The sequence below is a fragment of the Zootoca vivipara genome, chromosome 5, assembly GCF_963506605.1.
Source record: "Zootoca vivipara chromosome 5, rZooViv1.1, whole genome shotgun sequence".
Lineage (NCBI taxonomy): Eukaryota > Metazoa > Chordata > Lepidosauria > Squamata > Lacertidae > Zootoca > Zootoca vivipara.
Genome location: NC_083280.1, coordinates 8,070,253 through 8,084,070, shown reverse-complemented (window position 1 = coordinate 8,084,070; position 13,818 = coordinate 8,070,253). Strand labels below are relative to the sequence as shown.

General features: G+C 48.5%; 1 protein-coding gene across 3 annotated transcripts in view; it reads left to right on the top strand.

Annotated features, from left to right (window-relative positions):
- The first annotated feature begins 1,076 nt into the window (after window positions 1-1,076).
- CHRD (chordin) overlaps window positions 1,077-13,818 on the top strand; it is a 48,804-nt gene continuing 36,062 nt past the window's right edge. Inside the window, exons 1-3 of one of the 3 annotated variants that reach the window (XM_035133669.2) lie at window positions 1,077-1,645; window positions 5,154-5,257; window positions 11,925-12,051. In XM_035133669.2, coding sequence (XP_034989560.2) covers window positions 1,501-1,645; window positions 5,154-5,257; window positions 11,925-12,051 — 376 coding nt within the window. In that variant the 5' untranslated portion in view covers window positions 1,077-1,500. Of the gene's footprint in view, window positions 1,646-1,843; window positions 3,738-5,153; window positions 5,258-9,787; window positions 9,995-11,924; window positions 12,052-13,818 lie in introns of those variants that run through there. The other 2 variants (XM_035133670.2, XM_035133672.2) reach the window with 2 other exon arrangements.

Below are 13,818 nucleotides of genomic sequence, written 5' to 3'. Positions count from 1 at the left end.
CTTTCCTCATCCAAAACCTTCTCCTCACAGGTGATCAGTCACGGAGAGCTCCACTCGCCCCCTGCTGGACGATTTATCCAGTTTCTTCCAATGAGATGCAGGAGTAGATCTATGCAGCCAGCTGCAGGGACACCTCAAGTCTGACATCTCAAGGGCCCCATCCTAGGTTTCAGGGAGCTGAAGCAGGGGACCCCTTTGGGAAGGACTGCTGAGTGATGATTTTCTGGGAGAGGAAGGGAGTGTGAGTCTTCGGGCGCAAGACATGAGGGACATTTCATGTCTGAGTGTGAGCATTTTGGGAATCGCAGCATAACCTCATGCCTATGCAGCAGAAGGCAGGTTGGTGGCATGAGGCCACTGTTTGGGGGCAGCAAAGTGGAAAGGGCAGGAGGGGAGCTGATCAAGGTGAGAAAAGGATACTGGATGAGATGGGCCTGATCCTGCAGGGCTGTCCTTCATGTTTCAAAGCCTTTCTGGGCAGATTGTGGTAATGAAGGGTAGCCTGCTATGGAGTGGAGCGATATTCAGAGTTCAAAATACAGATTTCAGAAGAGGACTAGACGGTGGGAGTAAGGGCTTTCTAGTGTGGCTTGGTTGGGAATTGTTGGTGGGGAAGCCCTCCTGGGTGTCTTTTAGCATCCTGAGCGTTTATAATACCGGTAATACTGTATGCCGTCCTATGGAAGCAGGCACAATTTTCGGGTGTGAATAGGCGCGGGTAGAGGACACATCTGAATGGGACGTGCTGGGGGCGCATGGGGGCCCCTGTGACAAGGAAATCGTCGGCGGCCGGTGGGTGACTCGGGGGACCCACGGGAAAAGATTTTCAGGATTTGTGAGGGAGCTTGTAGTTGGCCAGCCCCCTCACCAGGAACTTTTACAGGGGAGATCCGTTCACCGTGGATGGGTGCAGGGAAGGCGGGCAAGCCCAGGTGCGGGCGCGGTGGATCCAGCACCGTGGGCGCCGCGCGGTGGCTCCCCCGCCTCCGCCCAGCAGCGCGGGCGGAGCTTTTCCTCTCCGCGTCCCGCCCGTTTCCTTTCCTCGCCGCCGCGTTTCTCCTCCCGCGCCGTCGGGCGCCCTGCCTATCCCTGCCCGGGTCCGGCCTGCCCCGCGGCGGCGCCCTCGTCCTCCCGCAGCAGCGGAGCCCGGGAGGGACCGGAGCGGCGACAGCGGCGGCGGGCCAGGCAGCCTCCCTCCCGTGCCGACGAGAGGACGTCCCGTCCAGGACTGCGCGGAGGGCTAGGACGAGAGGCGGAGGCGGTGGGAGGGGGCCCAATCCGTCGCCTCCGCCTCCCCGATCCTTCCCCCCCTCTCCCCACCCCCACCCCCCCGCGGCGGTGCTGAGCGGGCCCCCCGCCGGGGCCGCGATGTGCCGCCGCCTTTGTTTGCTCGAGGAGATGCCCCCTCCGCGCCGCTTGGTCCACGCCGGCGCCTATAAAGTCCGTCGGGGCCAGACGGGACGGTGACTCGCTCCGGGATCCCGCGCTTGCCTCGCCGCAATGACCCTCCTGGGCGCGGCGCTGCTGCTCCTGCCGCCGCTCGCCCTCGTGTGGCCGGGCCACGGCTCAGCCCCGCGCCCGCCCAAGCCCCTCTTGCCCATCCAGCCCGAATCGGCGGACCCTCTGCCCTCCAAGGGGGCGGCAGGTAGGTAGGACCCTCCTCCTCCTTCCTGGGACGCGCGGGTGGCGGAGGCTTCTTTGCAGGAGATGGGCCACCCCTCGGAAGGGTGCACCCAGCCCCGTCTCCCTTGCTTGGTTGGCACAGCTGCCCGGGCAGCGGAAGGCGAGCCTCGCTCCCATTTGCTTCCATGGACCGATTTCGAAGATCCTGTGCCCGCACCTCTTGGCCGGGCGGCAACCACGTCGAGGCCGGCGGGGACGCGGGCGTTTAGGAAGCCTCCCGGGCCGCTGGGACGAACGCGGGCGGGTTACCGACGGGCGAGGAGCGCGCTTCCAAGAGGGACAGGCGGGAAATGGACTGGTTGTGGGTACAGGGATGCCTGTTGAGAGGGTGACTCGTCGTGTGTGTGTGTGTGTGTGTGTGTAAGGGGCCAGCGTGCAACGGGAGGCACCAAACGCAGCAGATGGCACGAATCTCGGTAGGAAGAAAAGTTTCTTGCAAGGCGACCCCCACCCCCAAGGCTTTGCCCAGAGCTATTCCACGCAAGACACCCACACACGTTCAGTGTCTAGATGTGCAGTCCTGGGTGCTGCTGTGAGGTTGCAGGAATGTCGAGCGGGTCGAGGCGCGGCTCAACAGGTATCACGGCTCAACACGCACAAGTCACAGGACTTTCACCTTTAAGGTCCTGCAACAGGTGAAGAACTGGCGATGCACATTAGGTGTCCCTAAGATTATGCAGCAGTCCTGATGGATCAGTGGTTGGGAAAATGGGTTCCCTGACCAAAGACTTTATTTTATCTTTAATCAGGGTGGGAAGGAATGTGGAGGAAAGGAATTGGGGAGGGATCACCAGCTCAACTATTGCAAAGCAGCCCTAAGCGGTTGTAACAGTCGGTGGAGTGTGAAACTCTTAATCTCAGGGTCCGGTTTGAGCCTCACATTTGGCAGAAAGATTCCTGCATTGCAGGCGGATGGACTAGATGACGCTCGGGGGTCCCTTCCAACTCTACAATTCTAGGATTCTAACTGAAATGCATATTTATTTTATTGAGCAAGATTTATATATCACTTAATCAACAAAAGCCTGTCCATTAAAATTATTCATTAAAAATACCAATTAAAAAAAAACCCACGTCGACATGAAATATATCAACATCCAAATTAATCACTTTATTTATTCATGTACCTCTTCTTGTTCCATTCCTCTCCCGCCTTGGAAATTTATTTATTTATCTTGTTTATTTAGATTTGTATGTTTCTTGAGGCAGGGACCTGCCTTGTTGTTTCTTAGTATTATAATTGTTCATCCTCACAACAACCCTGTGAGGCAGGAGAGGCTGAGAGGCAGTAATTGGTCCAAAGTCACCCAGTGAGCTCCATGGCCAAGCGGGGATTTGAACCCTAGCCCCCCAGGTGTGAGTCACAGCACTTTAATCACTACACCACACTGTCTTTAATGGTCCTATTAGAGAGCATCCAGTCAACATTTACATAGTAGGTATAAAAATTATTAGGCGTTGCCAGGATTTTTGTTGGGGGGGGCAGGACTTTTGGGGGGACAGAACTGATGTGATTCGTCAGCTAGTTATTCTTATTGTTCTATTTGATGGGGGAGCTGCCCCCCTGCCCCCATCATATACGCCCAGTGCTTTTTTTTCCTAAAAAAATGTTTAGGGGTACTCTCATTTTCCTACTCATATTGAAATACTGCCCCTCAATGAGGCCAAACTTAGATTCACAAAATGTTTAGGGATATGCTTGCTCCTGCACACCCCCCCCAAAAAAAACCCACTGTCTACACGCCCATGCAGCAGGTCTACATAGGCTGGGTTAGGGCACATGGAGGGAGGAATTAAGAGAGTGGATTGGGAACTATGTCCTTGAGATGCGAGATAGAGAATGTTTGGGAAAGAGGTGATGCTTGGGCCTAGGGCTGAAATCCTGTACAGTACCTGGAAATGGTGAACCCCATTGAGAATTGGTGAACTTATTTCTGAGTTAAACACGCATAGGAATCCATTGTTAAGTCCGCTCATTATTAAACACACGCTTTACAACTGGAAGCTCTGGTTCCATCCTGATTCCAAATTGGGGGTGTCTGATCAGTAATGGGGTAAGTGTACCCCTGTCCCTGCCTGCTGTTGCTCTTTTATTTGTTCAATTTTAAACATCTTTATTATAAGTTCAAAAAGTACATAATTGTATGTGCACTAAACATTTTGAGATTTAATTAAAAGAGAGGAAAAGAAATAGGAGGAACAGAACCCGTGTAGAAGGGGAAATAAAGGGGGGAGAGGGAAAACCCACAAAACTGTATATTTGACAAGGTTGTTATTGTACTTCACCAGATCTTAAAATATTACAGTATTTGCAAGAATGGATTCCAAATACTGTATCATTGAATTTGACCATGGCAAATCTGCGTTTATATGCAAGTTGTTCATATGTTGCGAGTTTGTATAAGTCTTCAAACCAATCGTAGAAGGCAGCCGCATTTTTATTTTCCCAACTGATGAATTGGAATTCCCGCAGTTGCTCTTTCCTTCATCGCTGCTTTTTTTGGCGCTGAGAAGAAGTTTGAAGGTTATAAAGTCTGTTGAGTCCTAATTGAACTGGACAGCTCAGTTGGTTAGAGCATGGTGCTCGCCAAGATTGCAGGTTCGATCCCCTTATGGGACAGCTGCGTACTCCTGCATTGCAGGGGGTTGGACTAGATGATCCATGGGGTCCCTTCCAATTTGACAGTTCTTTGATTCTAAGAAAGGAAGCCTTGAGGGCAGGGCAAGCACTGCAGGTTGCTGGGTGGACCTGGGTGTGTCAGCAGACACCCTGTGCTTTTAGGGAACTGAATATATTTGGAGGAGGGGGTGCAGGCAGCTGGAAGACCGTACATTTCCTGCAGACCTGAGGTGAAGAAGGGCCTCAGAGGTTGATGTCAGGGTCCAGGTTGGTTCATATAGAGAGAGGTGTTCCTTGAGGTATTGTGGTCCTAGGCCATTTATGATGCTGGGTGGCTTAAAGGGGTGAAGGCAGGAGGCTTGCAAGGGCCCACTGCAAGGACCTCCAGTTAAAAGGATCAGAAGCAGCAGATTTGGGGCTGGATTCAGATAGCTGCTGCCAGTCAGTGCTCAGCTAAGTGGCCCAGTGGCCTGCCTCTGGGATAAGGCTTTTGAAAATGGCGGAGTTATGTGGAACTGGCAAGATTAACAGCAAAGATTAGAGACAACAGAACTTGAAATAGGAGCATCAGCGTTATTTATTAAGATAAATAGGTTAGAATGGATGTATTGAATATTATAAGTGAAATATGCATCATTTAAGGGTAAATATGGTAACCATGGAAATGGGGTACGGTAAGTCAATGGATAAAATTATTTATGGTCTATGCCAAAATCTGTAAAGTGTTTTTTTTGTGTTTTTTTGGTGCAAAATCAATAAATAGGTTTTTTTTTTAAATAGAGGCAACTTCATATGAGGCTTTCAGGAACATTCAAAACTCTTCCTCTCCCCCCCCCCCCATTTCTTTTAGGCTGCTCTTTCGGTGGCAGATCCTATGCCCTGGAGGACACTTGGCATCCTGACTTGGGCGAGCCTTTTGGCATCATGCACTGCGTGGTCTGCTCCTGCGAGCCCGTAAGTGGTTATTTCTGATTCTTTTCCCTCCCTAGTTTTATTCCAGATGTGGGAGGGGGTTGCTGCAGAACCCAAGAGCAGGATTGGGGAACCTTTTCCAGCACGGGGGCCACATTCCCTTTTGAGCAACCTTTCGGAGGGTTGCAGAGTACCAGTGGGCGGGGCCAGGGGCCAGAGATGGGCGGAGCTATAATGGGGACTTTTCCCTTTGTGCTATAGGCTGGTTTCAGCACAAACTCACCTCCCCCCCAAATCCTCCACCTATGATGATGATAATAATAATTTTATTATTTATACCCTGCCCATCTGGCTGGGTTTCCCCAGCCACTCTGGGCAGCTTACAGTACATATAAAAAATATTGAAACATCAAACATTAAAAACATCCCAATAAGGGTTTCCCCTACTCCCTGGACCACAACATCACTGCTTGCAATGCATCCAAGGCATAGCACTGTCTCTCTGATTCCTCCTCCTTAAGTCTCACTTTTGCCCTTTTAGCAGGGAGGAAACTTGGTACAGTGGTACCTCTGGTTATGAACTTAATTCGTTCCAGAGGTCTGTTCTTAACCTGAAACCGTTCTTAACCTGAGGTACCACTTTAGCTAATGGGGCCTCCCGCTGCTGCCACGACGCCACGACGTGATTTCTGTTCTCATCCTGGGGCAAAGTTCTTTTTATATATATATCAGGGGTGGCCAACTCCCAAGAGACTGCGATCTACTCACAGAGTTAGTGATCTACCCCCTTTTTTTGGAGTTCAGGTCAAAGTTGTTGAGTCTTTTCAGGGAGGAGGTAAAATGTTGAGCTTTTTTTAGCAGAGCCACAGCTTCTTTGGGGGGACCCAATGATCTACCAGTGATCTACCACAGACATCCAGCGATCTACTGGTAGATCATGATCTACCTGTTGGACATGCCTGATATATATAAATAATTTTTATTCATTTTATAAGAACAAACAAACAAAAAACAAAGAAAACAACAAACAACACACAATAATTCTTATTATTTTCTACTTTTTCTTAACTTTGTTAGGTGACTTCCCCAAGTGCCCCCATCTGAATTCCACTTCTAATCCTCTTTAGCAGTTTCTAAAATCCAAAATATATCTACATCAACTTATTAACTATATTAAAAAATTCTCATCATAAATCTTAAACTTAGATTAAAATACAACATATAACTCCTTTTTCTACTCCGATAGCCTATATCAACTTCCTTAAGAGTTTCAAAATATTAAATATTACAATATTTTTTTCAAATATGCTTTAAACTTCTTCCAATCTTCTTCCACCTTCTCTTCTTTCTGGTCGGGGATTCTCCCAGTCAGTTCGGCGAGTTCCATAAAGTCCATCATCTTCATTTGCCATTCATCTATAGTTGGTATTTCTTCTGTCTTCCAATTCTTGGCAATTAATAATCTTGCTGCTGTTGTGGCATACAGAAGTGAGGTAAAGTTCTTAACCCGAGGTACTATTTCTGGGTTAGCGGAGTCTGTAACCCGAAGTGTTTGTAACCTGAGGTACAACTATATTACGGTAGTTGGTTCTGCCTCTCACTGGCTCTGGCGCCACCTGCTGTTGGCCTCCTTGCCATCCTCCCAGCAAGAACCAGCCACTTCCGCCACTATTTACCCTCGAAGCAGAGTCATGTCCCGGAAGCAGCCAAAGCCATTGCATGATACCCTGTGTTGAGCTTGCCTCTTTCCAGTCAGGAACACAGAAAAGCAGAAGGTGGTCTCCTTTGAGAACAACTAGCTTTTTCATGCTTTTGTCCGAGTTAGCCTCCCCGCCCCTCCTTTTTTTTCGTAGGGTGACAATCTGTGCTTCCAGTTCTCACTTTAAAACACCTTAAAAAATAAATACCGTAAATAAAATCTAAGGTCTGCTTTGGGAACTGGAAGTTCAGGAAACTCTGTTCTCTTCTGTAGGACAACAGTTACGCAGGCACACAAATACTGAGTGAGTTCCAAACTAGGTGAGTCCACAGGAGAGCCATGACCAGATTATCTCCTGTGGGTTTTTTCCAAAAGAAAAAAAAGAAATTAAAGGTAGATACATTTGAAACAAACCATCTCCCCTCCTTGCATACACACAGCTGCGTTTACCCTGTTTGGGGCAGGGGGAGGGAAGACCAGGAATTGCTCATCCCAGACCTCCCACCTTCATTACTCCCTGAGAGAGGCTCAAAAGTGCATTTAGTCACTCATTTTTAATGTAATGTAGAAAACTGCTTTCTTTTTCTTTCTGTCACACACACACACACACACACACACACACACACACACACACACACACACCTTAATCACTTCAAGGTATGTGCCTTGCCTCAGGCCTCTTCTATTGATTTTAAACAGTTTTTAATGTTGTGTTTTGCACTGCTGTGACGTGCCATAGTCACACCTTCTGGCGAAGGACAGGTTATTAATAACAAGAATGATGCTAAGGCTAACTGCAGTGATCAGAGAGCTGGGATTTCAGAGTGGGGCTCTGGCTTGCAATTCTGTTCTGTCATTTGCATGTCTTTTTTGGACAAGGCCCTCACCTAATCCCCCATCAGCTGCAAAACAGGAAATTATAGTGTCCTGCAAAATGTAGATAGTCACACACACACTTCAGCTTGTTTATCTATTGGTCTATTTGTTGATTATTTTCTTTTCAGATTGTATTAAATTATTGTGTTGTTCTTTGATGATATTTTGCATAAGTTGCCTCATGTACTGTCCCCCCCACCTTTTTTTAAAGTGGGGGGTGCAAACAAATTCATAAATAACAGGGAGGCTGGGAAAGCAGATCTCATAAACACCCCACTTGCAGGCGCCCTTTACTGGGGAAGTGCCTGTACTTTTGGACGCAGTCACATTATTTCCTTTCCGCAATAGCTCAAAATGCTCTGGCACGTCCTTTGCTGCACGATATGCTCCAAGACAATTTCCTGAAGTAAATCTGCCGTCGCTGTTTGTCCCGGCTGCAGGGAGAGGGCAGTGCTGGGGCACAGGATTCATCTCTGGTGCAGTTGGAGAGGCAAGCAGACGGATTACCGTGTTTCCCCCTTTTTAAGACACCGTCTTATATTTATTTTTCCTTAAAAAAACACACTATGGCTTATTTTCAGGGGATGTCTTATTTTTTTATTAAGTATGGTACAGCAATCTACATTTATTCGATTTATTTTTTAAAAAAACACCCGGATCAGATGGCCCCCAAAAATAAAGACGTGCCGCTTCTGCTGCTGCGTTTCCTTCTAAATGCACAACAGAGGAGGCTGCAGAGTCCCAGCCACTTGCAGCGCGATCCTATGGCTCCTAACTCAGAAGAAAGCCCCGTGGAGTTCAGCGGAGCTCTGACAGCCAGGGACCAGTTTCGGCTGCGATCCTGCTGCTGCTGCCGCCGCCGCCGCACACATTTCCCCTGGGGGTAAAGCACGCCACTGAATGCGCAGGATGGCACTGTGCGCGAGCGAGGAGACGAAAGTTAACTGACCCAAACGGCAGATCCCCAAACCAAAGCGCACAGTCGGATCAAATGCCTGCGCCTCCTTTTGTGCATTGCTTCCTCCCTCCAGCCCCGCAAGAGGGTTAAAGGCAATAGGGCAGCCCAATCCTGTGCAGAGTGAACCTCCATCCGCCTGCGCTTCAGTGTGCGGGACCCGGGAGCGGGAGACGCTGCAGCGAGGAGAAGAGGCAGCGATGGCAAAGGGGGAGGAGGAGGAGGAGGAGGGGGGGGGAGGAGGCGGGGGGAGGAGGAGGAGGCCGTGGAAGTGGCTTCGGCTTCACCTCCTTTCCTCCCTCGCAAGGCTTCTCAGGAGCCCCGGCGCTAGGCAGAACCTCTGCACCAGGGCCATGATCCTCGCCCCCATCTCCTCCAGCCTCCCTACTCGCCCTTCCATGTTGGATGCCTTGCAGAAACCTCGCTTCTGTAGGTGCAGTTGCAGCCGGACGCTGAGTGCCGCTTCCCGGCTCCCCCACCCCGCGGTTTCCCTGCGGTCTGCCTCGATCCGAGGCCAATCAGGCTCCCGCATTGCTTCGTTCGATCGCCTTGAAAAAAATCAAAGCGGGGAAATGGCGTGGGCGGCGGCCGCTTTTGCTCTCTTTTCATCCAGTTCGTCTAAATACTTTCTTCCTCGTTTTCACTCAGGTTCTTCAGCTTTGCTTTAATTGCTGCTGTTGCCGCCGCCACTGCTATTGTGCTTTTTACAGCAGAGTGGATCCGGCGGCTTGCCGGGTCGGCGCCGATCAGCGCTGCGCTGAGCACCGGATCGAGGAAGTGGCCTGCAGGGTCGGCGCCCAGCAGCGCCACACGGAACACCACCTCCTCAATCCAGCACGGCGCTGCTGGACGCTGACCCTGCAGACCGGCTCCTCGATCCAGCATTCTGCGCGGCGCTGCTGGGCGCCGACCCTGCAGGTAGACCTATGGCTTATTTTCGGGGTATGTCTTAAATTTTACAAAGTTTAAAAATCCTGCCCTGGCTTATATTATGACTACGGCTTAAAAAGGGGGAAACACGGTAGCTTTGCTCTACGGTCCGCCCTAGATAGTACTGTTTGGCTTTGGTAGCCTGGAGAAGAGAAAACCGAGTGTTGATACGATAGCCACCTTCAAATATCTGAAGGGCTGTCAGATGGAAGAGGGACCAAGCTTGTTTTCTGCTAATTCAGAGGGTAGGACCCAAACCAATGGATTCAAATGACAAGGAAGGGGATTCCCATGAAACGTTAGGAAGAACTTTCTGATGGTAAGAGCTTTTCAACAGTAGAACGGACTCCCTTGGAAGGTGGTGGGCTCGCCCTCATTGGAGTTATTAAAACAGGTTGTATGGCCACCTGTCAGGGATGCTTTAGCTGTGATTCCTGCATTGAAGGGGGCTGGGCTAGATGACCTTTTGTGTCCCTTCGAACTCTAGAGTCCTATGATTCTGTGAATGCAGAATTTGCACTGAATTTATTATATTGATTCATGATGGGGGAAGTTCTTGAACCTCTAATGCCCCCCCCCCATACACTATTTTTGTATGGCACATTTGTAACTATTTGTGCACTGATTATTCTCTCAGGCTGGTCACATGCAATCCCTCTTTCATAATTCCATAGCTTTTTATACCACGAATGTCCTGGTTTGTTTTTGTCCTGCTTTTGTTGCGCAACAACCCCTCCAGACAGCAATGATGCAGTAGCCCTGGGGAAGCACGGAGAGAGCAACCTAAGGCAGAACAAAGACACCATTGATGTGCTGTCAAGAACATGTTGCAGGATATGCCCGCAATGAAACACTAGCCTGGAGGGTTAGAGTCCTACAGGAAACAACCACACAAATGAACACACACACACACACACACACACACAGTGGAAGGAGATGTCCCACTTGCATCATACAACTCTTTGCACACTGCTGTTGTATCAGAAACATGGACATCCACAAGCTCACCCAGTTCCTTGCCCCTGGATGAGCCATAACACTCAGATTACCATCTTTCTTTAAAAGAAAAGAAAAGAAAGTTTCTAGCAGAGCCTGAGATGTGAGACAGAAAGTACAGGCCCTAATCTTCTCATTTTGGTGTATGAGATAAATTAGCCTGCTCCCCCGCTCTGCTTGGAAAAAATTCTGCAGATGCCCTTGTCAGAACTGCTTCCTCCTGGGGCTGGGAGAGTCAGGAGTGGAGGTGAAATGATTTTGCTCCCAGTGATACCTCTCACATTTCTCCTTGACAGATGTTGATATTAAGAAATCACATGGTATTCTTGGATTATTTACTGATTACGCAGTAAATATTTGAGATGAATATGTGGCATCCAGTTATGGATAAATCACCATCTACGGGAGCTGTCATGCAATACAATCTAGAATTTGATAGTTGACATTACAGTGGGCGTTTGACACTATTGAATGGTTGGTAAGGAGAACTTTTGACCGCTTGACATTTAATGGTCTTTGGCAGTATTTACTGTAGTTGTCAACATGAAAAACAAATTGAATATGTAAGCATATTCGATAGATGAGATGCAACAACATTCAATATTCCCAGTATTTGATATTTCATATTTGACAGCTGTCAAGATAAAAATAATCGAGAAAAATCAGCAAGCCAGGTAACGCGTGCAAATTTCAAAATAAATTTCACATTCAGATTCCGTGTTTTGAATTCCACTTTCAAACGTTGAGGATCATTGTAGGACATTTTGTCACATTTTAATGTTTTGTGAAGTTCTTTTCAGCTCTCGTTGAGGCTCATCTCTCTTTCAACCTTCCTCCTGAACCACTAGTTTGGCAATGTGAGCGGATAGCTGTAAATAATTGCATTACGGTGATGCTTTTACAGGTGTAAACTACTACCGTTCCCTGGTGTGAAATTGGAAAGCACCCATAGACAGTAGCATTTTGCTATCATAACAGCAGTGGCCTTCAGCCAATGCAGTATGCAACTTTCGGAACTTATCTCTGCATCATAAACTTCTTCTTCTTCTTCTTCTTCTTCTTCTTCTTCTTCTTCTTCTTCTTCTTCTTCTTCTTCTTCTTTTTTAAAAAAAGAGTTAAGTGAGGCTTCTCTGGAACTGATCATGAGATACGAGGTGCATATTCTGCGAGGTCCAGCACAGATGTGGAAGCACAGCTCGCAATGCCTCAGATGCATGTCCTCAATCATCAATATTTTCTCTTTCCTTCCACAGCAGAGGAATCGTCGTGGGAAGCCGACAGGCAAAGTCAGCTGTAAGAACATTAAGCATGACTGCCCCACCCCTCCTTGCAATGATGCCATCCTGCTTCCAGGACACTGCTGCAAAACCTGTCCGAAGGGTAAGGGTTGATGGTGAAAGTGGTGGGCCCTATGTTTTCCGTGGGGCGGAAGGTAAAGTGGGCTGTCCTCGTGGGTTGTGGGCCTCCCTGACACTAGCCAATCTGGCCTTCTCCCACGGCAGATGGATATTTGGGGGCCCTCATGAAGTGGGGTGTGAATTCGCCTCAGTTTCTAAACCACTTGCCTCACGGAGCCCCCTGGCACTCAGGCACCATTTTTCCTGTCCAGCCAGCCAGTTTCATTGGTCAGAGGAAGGTACAGTAGTGAATTGAGCGCTGGACCTCGATTGGGGAGACCCATCTTGTCCACAATGCTAACTTGATGACAAGCCACTATCTCTCAACCTAACTTTTCTCATAAAATTGGAGAGGGGCAGGGGTATGTTTGCCGCCCTGACTTGGTAGGCAAAAGCTCAGCATCGAAACATGAAACAAGTAAATAAAGGCAGTCCCCAAGTTTCTTTAGGTTATGCTAATCATATTCAAATCAGCCTAAAAGCGATTCATGAGGACTAGAAACTTCCTCCATTTTTGGCAGAGAGCAGAAGAGAAAGGGTACTCACTATCTTAAGGACCAACATTATATGACGCCGTCCCCTGGCAGAGTTTGTGTATGAAACGCTTCGCTGTAGCTGCCTGTGTAAGATGCATCCTTTCCAGCCTTCGTTGGCAGCAGTTTGAGGACACACCCTCAAGCCTGTTGCTGCAGGCGACTTCCATTTGAAAAGCTACTGTTTTCACGGAGAGGCTTGTGTATCAAATCTCTCAGACTGGAGGTGGAAGGGGAGGATATCCGAAGGAACGGGTGCTCTCTGGTTTATTCAGTGTGTTGATTTTGTGCATTGAGCCGGGGCCTGCTTCCCCTGTATAGTCTATTTCCCAGTTTGTTTGGGTCTCTCTGGGCACCTGAGAAGAAGGGAGCTTGTCTGTGATCATAACACCCTGAACAACACACCTGCTCCGGCCAGCTCAGCAGAGTTTGTTCTGGGACGGGAGACAGCTTGGGAACACAAGAGGGTTGTACGTTTCACAGGAGTATGAACTGTGCAGCCTGGTGGGGGCTTTAATGTTGCAAATGGGCCATCAAGATATTGCAAATGGGTTGTTGGTTTTTAAAACAACTTATTTTACTTGGAAACAGCAACTCTGGATTAAATGGGAGTAAAATACAGCCTGGCATTTTTAATGACAACAATGCCACAGGGACTGTGCAAGAAAAACCTTACAGGCATGAGGAGCACTGATCCCCACAATATTATTATTATTATTATTATTATTATTATTATTATTATTATTATTATCCCATCCATCTGACTGGGTTTCCCCTAGCCACTCTGGGCAACTCCCAGGAGAATAGTAAAAACAGGATAAAACATCAAACATTACAAACTTCCCTAAATGGGGCTGCCTTCAGATGTCTTCTAAAAGTCAGATAGTTGTTTATCTTTTATTATTATTATTATTTTCCCCATCCTGGGTGCAAGTTCCAGACCTGCTAGTGGCAGGCAAGCTCCTCCTATCTCAAGTACAAAGCAGAAAATTGGAGATCCCATGATAATCCATGTCTAGTCCCATGAGCCCCAAAGCCCGCTATGCCTATTCTCTCCTCCACTTCCTCCCCACCTCCAGTTCCACCCCTCACTTACCCCATTTATCAGGCACTTCAGCAGGTGGGTCTGGGAAATGTGTGGTCTTACCGGTGTCGTTGGGCGACACTCCCATCTTCCTTGCCTGTTGGCTCTGCTGACTGTGTCTCATGGAAGTTTC